Raw genomic sequence first — 8727 nt, 5'->3', positions numbered from 1 at the left:
ATGTTATGAGTATTATTAAATATAATTTATATTTTCATTATAATTAGAATATATATTATATAATGTGCATATTATTGTATTATCCTTTTTAAAATAAAAATTTTTTACTCATAATATATCTTTTATATAAAATAATACGAGATTTTATAAGCATAATATATATAATTCTTATAATGAATAGATTTTTTAAAGAGAATTAGAGACAAACTATAATTTCAAATATATATGTATATATAGATTTCAAGAAAAGTATGGTACTTAAGTGTGACGTTATATGAAAATACTAAAAAATATTTTATTATAATGTGAAGAAAATAATGTATTAAGGAATAATAGTATTCTGTGTTCATATATTTATGTGATGTTAAAGCATGGATCTAAAATAAAAATTATATATAATATAATTTAATTATCAATAACAGTGGAAAAGCTAACAGTTTTAAAAATTTATATAATTCATTAGTGTATTCACATTTGAAATTAAAAAAATATTTAAAAATAAATAATAAATATAAAATTTTGTATGTAAAAAATATTATATGATTCAAATAATGTCCATTGTCTTTAAATATTTTATTTATTTAATATATTTTCCTTAGTTAAAAAGAATAAAATATTAGCCTTTTATTAACCATTTTTACAGAGCTGATACTTGAAATGAGCAATATATAGAAGTACATATATTATAATAAAGCTTTACATGAACTAAGGAACAAAAAAATCGTATCATTCAATTATGCACAATATAACTAACATGTTATATGTTGTAATATTTTATTTATGGTACTAATAAAGAGATATGTATTAAGCATCCCTTAATTAGTAAAAAAAATATAGAAACACAAAAAATTCTTATTATCAAAATATATACTAAGAATTATTAAAAAACATAGGAAAAATTAATCATAAATATGCACATTTGATAAATATATTACGAATTTCAATAATTCTATATTATGCATTAACATGATATATGTAGAAATTAATAACATATACTGTAATGCATTATAATACTAGTTTAGAAATTTTTTTTGTGCTGTACTATATAAATATATATTTTCTATCATCGTTTTTTTTATTTTATATTGTTTTATAACTTATAGCCTTATTAAGCACGTAATCTACTGTATATTAATAAGGGATATAGATGACAGTTACTTTTTTTGTTTTTATCCATATTTTATTGAAGAAAGAGATATATTTTACATATTAATAGAATATTTATTTTGAAATTTTTAACTTCTGTATAGAAAAATTAATATAATTTTTTTACTATAATTATTGCTATACATTTATATGAATAAATTATAAGAGAATTTTAGTATATTAAGTGTTTAATTCTATTTAATTTGTTTTAATCAAATACTTGCAATGTTTAATGTATGTGATGGCAGAATTAGACATTATGATATAAAATATTCTGTCTACTCTTCACAGTAGCACTGCTCACAATTTTGCACGATTGGAACATATTGTAATCTTCATCTATATTATTCGACTTATTTCGTTTTCTTCTTAATGTTCGTTTAAAGCATAAAATATATGGGGTAAACTAGTTAAAAAAAAAATTATATTTTAAATAAAAATTATATTAAAATTTTTTTTATAATTATGTAGCAAATTAATTTTGCACAGCAAATATGTATACATAATATAATAATTTCTTTATGCAGAATAAATAATGTTATTGACATTAATAATATCACAACATTTATAATTACAATTGGAACCATTATATTATTTTTTTGGAACAAAGGTAACATTTTATATTGTAAATTACCACAATGTTCAATTATATTAATAATTACATTATACATTTCCCTAACATTTTTTTATCTCATTACAAAAATCACGGTATTCTTGGGATTCACATGAATCTTTGTATTTCATATATAATTTAGCGAATTCGCTTGTACCACTACATTTATCATGACTATGAGGACTGCTATTATTCCCTATAATATTTAGATTAGTGTACACGTCATGCAGATCTTTGAGCTTTGGCATTATATCTTCTGTAATAGTAGTGAAAACATAAGTTTTGCATAATGTTGCATGGTATGTACTGTCAGTCTTAATCAATGTGACATAACGTTTTTTAACGTTTTCAATATTCCTGTTATCATTCTTATAATATAGCCAATAATACAAATACATACAACTGGATTTGATAGAATTTGTAGTGTCCTTAACTATAGTACTTGTATAATTATCAAAATCTTTGCATATAGTCTGAATATGAAATCCAAAACCTGGAAAATTATTTTCAGTAATATGAGTAAAATTAGGCTCATTCCAACTATAAACCTCTGTGTGTGTTTTATTCATAATATTTTCATATTTAAGGAATTCTTTTGCAATTTTATACTATAAAGAAATGAAAAATTATAATATGACAAAAATTATAATTTATTAAAATTTTTTATTAGTTTTATTAAAAAATTATAATTAAAAATATGATAATATTTAATTCATATTTTTTAAAGTTGTACAATATCATTAGACATCTTTTATATGATTATATTTTTTCACAAAATATCTGGATAAAGCAATGAAATACATGTAAATATCTATAGTGTTCATTAAAATGAGAGAACACAGTCGGAAGTAGAACAATTTCATCATTTTTATTTAATTATAGAATTGATGTAAAAAATGAACGAACAGCTTGATAATTAAATTTTACACATAATAAAAAAAAAAGTAATCGTAGTAAAATAAAATATATTTTTTAATTATAATAAGGAAAAAATATAAAGATTATATACAAGAATTAAAATAAAATAAAAAAAGAATATACGTTGACTGAGTATAACGTTTGTCTAAAACATAAAAATTATATAATTTTACGTATAATATAAAAAGAAAAATATAATATAATATATTTAATTGCTATCAATATAAATATATATTAAACACTTTTTATTATTCCCCATTTGCATTTTTTATAGTAATATGTATGATTTAATTAAAGATATATAATATATTAGAATATAAAATGATTAAGAATAATTTCGCAGTTAATTTATTTCTATTATGTAATAAATGATATAAGCTTATTAATGTGCCTTATGAATATTTGAGTAATATGGATATCAGTACTATTTATTAAATGTAATAATAGATGTAATAATGTGAAAGACTTAGAATGTACTTAAATTACAATAACATATAATATTCTATACATTATATTTATATTTTTTTTATTATACTCACATAAATGAAACATATACCTATGCTAAAGGAAATAATTCATTACAATTTTAGACATTTTCAACAGAACATATATATTAAGGTGGTATTTAAAAGTGAATAATATGTTATTTAAGCAATTAGTATTCATATACTATATTTTAATTTTTTATTTATGCTGATATGTAAATTATTATCAGTTTTTATAGAAATGAAATGAATATATACAAGGATACTTTCTTTTTATAATATAATGAATATATAAAATATTTTAAATAGGAATTTTTCAAGAATTAATTACTTCTTATAAGATTTGAATAATGTTTCATTTATGAGCATTATATATATTAAAATTATTCGTTCTAATTATGTCATATGAAGTATTTTGAGTACATACAATTATAACACATGGAATGTACATTTTTATTATGTGAATAAAATAGACATTAACATAAAAATTGTTTCTTCTATTTGACCATCTATTGTAAAAAATAATATTTTTTTATAAATTTTTTTTTTTTTCTTTGTCATTTATTCACTAACAATTTAAGGTTATTAAACAATGATTTTATATAGTAAATATATAGAACGTTTACTCACAATAATTTTTTGTAACAGTTAATTAACATTTATAAAAATTTAATTTTTTGATAGAAAAATATATTCATTATTAAGAAATTAAAAATATTAATTATCATTACTGAATTCTATCATAATAGATTTTATTTGAAATTTTAAATATATTTTATTATTAAAAAAACGTTACTTTCCTATAAAACAATAAATTTAGCGGTATATGTAATATATGATTTTTATTAGAAATTCTACATATATATTAAAGTATTCATTTACAATATGTTAATGTTCTCCTTAGTTGCATGTATATAAGACATACAACGAGCATTTTACTTTATAATAAATATTATTAAGATTAAGAGACTATAAAAATAGTCATTTGATATAGTTTAAAATTATTTTATTAAAATATAATTGAATTTTGTTTAACAGAGAAATTTATTTATAAATTAGAATTTCCTTCATGATAAATTACTTAATAAAAAATATAATTCATTGTCATGATTACTATTTAGCATATTATTTTATTCTTTCAATTAATGCTGAAAACACTTCATTAAAAAATCTATTATATATGAACTCTACACAGAATGAGAAGCTTGTACATAAATGTGACACTGTAATATAAGGACTCATGTTTTTTTAAAAAATATGGATCTACGTATATAGCCTGTTTTATATAACATTCAAATAAGTTCTTTAAACTGTTCCAATGAGAGAAGAATCTTAAATTGAGAGTATATGAGCTATGCATAAAATTACAAATATAAGAAGAAGTAACATATTATCTAAATACATATATCCAAATGAGAAAATTCACTGCTTAATAAAAAATTAGGTAAAACTCTAAACTAATATATAATGAAATATGAAATGAAATATGAAATATACATTGAATCGCTAAGTTAAATTCTGACCGATTTTATAAAGAAACCGTAGATGGAAGAGTATTTAATATATAAATACATATTGAATTCATGTGAGATTTTTGTAAATGAATTATATGTAATTTATAATGGATATAGTTTTATAATTTTCTAAGTATAATATATGCGATTCATAAAAATTATATATTATCAATATATTATACTCTATAATTATATGAATATTCATCATTATATGAACTAATAATATTTATATAAAACCTACATACATATATCTATAAATTTAATTATTATTCTAATAAATATTACGAATATTAGATGTCGAATTTGCTAGATAAATATTTATCTGTGAATTATTATTAGGATTGTTACAAAGCAACATCTATATGCTAAAGTAAAAAATGAATATAAAAAATAAATTTAAAAAAAAATTAAAATATTAAAAATATATTATGCAGTAAATAAACCAAAAAATATTGTGCTGAAAATGTATATGTTAAAAATAATTACATATCCTTAAATTAATAGTAATATTTAGAAACCATGCACATAATCTCCTTCATTATTAAACAACATTTTCTAATATATTCCTTTATAATATTCTTTTCATTCCATATTTAAATGGAATACACCATGTTTAATGATGATTATTTATATTCAATATCTTATTTTTTCCATTATTTTTGTTATACGGCAACAATAGTGCAAATGATTAGGAAGTTCCTCACACTCATACCAAAAAAATTTTATTAGAATATATTTAAAATATAAATTAATCATTTTTACTCAATTAATAGAATTATATATATGTATATATTGTCTACTACAAATATGTTTTTATAAATAGAGACATCTATATATTTCTAACACTACCATTTTCGTATACATAATATTTTTTTAACAATATATTATGTTCTTATAAATATGTATTATATTATAATGTTATTTATTAATATAAATTTTAATTTTCAATGTTTATTTGTATTGTATTATGTTTATTTGTTTTACTGTTCATGATTTATTCAATAATATAGTGTTTATTAAATTTATACAATAACATTTTTATTAATACACTGTTATAGTAATGAATTATACTTCTCTTCATTTATATATATAATTATGGATATAATTTAAGAAATATATAAGTAATTACGTTTATATACTTCTATATATATTGTTTGACATAATTTTGAATATCTTCCTATGTTTTTGTATAGCACCTAACATTGTAGATTATTGAATTATGTTTAGATTTTTATACATGTAAATATTTATTGGTGAAGCTATTAATAATTATTTAATCATAAATAAATTTTACATAAACAATAGTATACGAAAATGAATATCTAATTGTATTATTCTATACATTGTATATATTAAGAAGAGCAAATTATGTATCATATTTAATAACACAGATCATTAATAAGTTAAAAACAAATTATTTTTCATTTAATACATGTCTTATATAATAGCCATGGAATATAAATAGGAAAAAATATAGAAAAATCTTAAAGTTTAAATACATTTTTTCTATTTATTAATATGATTTTACATTATATTTTATAATTTTTGCATTGTTTTAAAATAAATATATTCAAAACATTTAAAATGGTTAAAATACCTTTCCGAAAAAAATTCATAAAAGATCATTGATTGGAATTACATATGAAACATTATAATTTATATTTCTTATAAATATAAAATAATTAGCATTTTGTAGGAGTTATTTAATTAGTTCTATGATTATATGGAAGTTAAAATTATGATACGCACAACGCAATAATAATAGATTAAAATAAATACATAAGGGCGGTAAAATATATTATATGAATAAGGATTATTTTAATAAATTTAATGACCTAATTAATTTTGATTATAGTTGTTTTCAAGAAGAGTAGAGTAATATTACACAAACAAAAGAACTACTAATTAGCATAGATTATAGGAAGATATTCTTTGGACACATTCCTTTATTAATTCCTTGTTATATGCTGTATAATATAACAATATGATGTAAATATATGTATAAAATTTCATTACATAATTTATGTTAACAATATAGTATTGTGAAATATATAATGTATAAAAATGCATTTTTACATATATTGTAAAAATTTTGTTTTATTAAATTCAAGAATTGAAACCAAAAACACAATCTATGTTTCTTCAATTGATAATGTTCTATAATACGACATATTTATGTATAACTTATAGCGTCTAGAAATGTGGATTCAATATGATGAGTGCAACTAAAATAATTAATCTATAAAACGTTAATAATCAAATAAATAATGAATTACTGTTTAATTATTATAAGTATAATTTCTAAATGAGAATTAAATATGCATATATTATGAACGTATTATATACAATTACTTGAAAAATGTGAAAAAAAATAAATAGATTAGAATTTTTTATCTAGAAGACAATTTTATACCATTATCTTTTATAATAAAATAGATTCGAAGAAATAGATAAAAGAATAGAACTATGATTTTTTTTCAAAAATATCAAAAGCATTTTCGTTATATACACTAATACAAAATATCTGATGATGTAGACAAAAATTATTAAATATATCCATTTCAGAGATATTAGATATTTTATTTATATTTTATATAAAATGTCTCCATGATAAACATGGAAAACATTTTATGACATATATATATTAGTAAAAAAATTATATATCTTTTAATTTTCATCATTCTAAATTTTACATGAGCATGTATACTACAATTCAGTATAATGAACTATGAACATTGATTTTTATTATTTTTTATATTTTATTATATCTCAGGTATAAGAAAATGAAAAAGAGAGGGAAAAAAATAATTTCTTAGGGATTTTTTGAAAAAAAAATTGTAGATGCACTTGATATTACACAAAAGCTGAAGAATTGTAAGAATATATTTTTAACTTACCTATAATATGCTCATTAATAAAACACATAATTATACGTTAAATGAAAAGCCATTTATATATACCCAGGAATGAGATCATATAAATGATTTAATTATTAAATTAGAAGGAAAATTATTTATCATATTTTTATATATAAAAATTTGACACTTCATATGCATATATTCATGTTTATTGTTTTCTCATTAATATTATTATATAAACATATGCATTTTACTATATTTTTTTAGTGCATATGTTGAATATATATCTTATGTAAAAAATAACATTTATTTTTTTATTCACTAAAGGAACACCATTAATAATTTATATTATGTATAATAAAAAAAAATATATATATATATATCATTTATATATGTATAATTTTGTAATGCAATATTTTATTTATATACTAATAATTTTATCTTATGTTTTATAATCTTATGCAATAGGTTAATACATAATAGTTCATATTACAAACATATATTATCTCATAAAGTATTATAATTATGATAAACGAAATATATATGAAATAATGAATAATTTCCTAACATAGTATTATAATTTTGAATAATATGTAGAATAATTCAAATGTTGTGCTGTATATTATTCTTAAAAAATATATAATTATTATAAAATTATCATATTTTCTCTGTGAAGGATAGTAATGATTTAATATTTTATTTATTTTATATTTATATTATATAAGGAAGTATAATTATATCTTTCAAATATATTATCTGCATAATATTGAGGATATATTTTTTAATTATTACTATTAGCTATATAAAGTTTTTTTTTTTATTTATATGAAAAAATTTTATTATATTCAATTTTAAACTATAATTTCTTTATATTTTTTAAAATAATATTTTTTAAAGGAAATAATTACAGATATTGTTAAGGGGGTTACCAATAATTATTTAAAAACATAGACGTATGTGTTCTTTGAATTTTTCTTAAAAAAAAAAAATTATATAGGCTATAATTCTAATTGCTAATTTAAGCTTCATTTATTATTTATTTTTATTATAATATAAGAAACATAAAAATATAAAAGGTAATCATATAAAGATTATCAATATTCTTTAATAATAAGTTGAAAATTTTGTTTGAAGTATTTCTAATTTATACATTTTACTATAAATCTCATTGTTCATTTTATTTTAAAAAGTTT

The 8727-nt window shown here is 18.2% G+C and overlaps 1 protein-coding gene across 1 annotated transcript; it reads right to left on the bottom strand.

Annotated features, from left to right (window-relative positions):
• Positions 1 to 1396: 1396 nt before the first annotated feature.
• Positions 1397 to 2507, bottom strand: PGO_002185 (variable surface protein; the record flags this gene model as incomplete). The annotated part of the gene is made up of 3 exons (XM_028691086.1): positions 1397 to 1552; positions 1981 to 2367; positions 2493 to 2507. 3 exons carry the CDS (start codon positions 2505 to 2507, stop codon positions 1397 to 1399), a joined length of 558 nt encoding a protein of 185 aa, XP_028546887.1.
• Between the last annotated feature and the right edge of the window lie 6220 nt (positions 2508 to 8727).

Source organism: Plasmodium gonderi, assembly GCF_002157705.1.
Source record: "Plasmodium gonderi DNA, contig: Pgo-contig_230, whole genome shotgun sequence".
NCBI lineage: Eukaryota > Apicomplexa > Aconoidasida > Haemosporida > Plasmodiidae > Plasmodium > Plasmodium gonderi.
The sequence above is the reverse complement of the archived record's forward strand: the minus strand, read 5'-3'. Positions and strand labels throughout refer to the sequence as shown.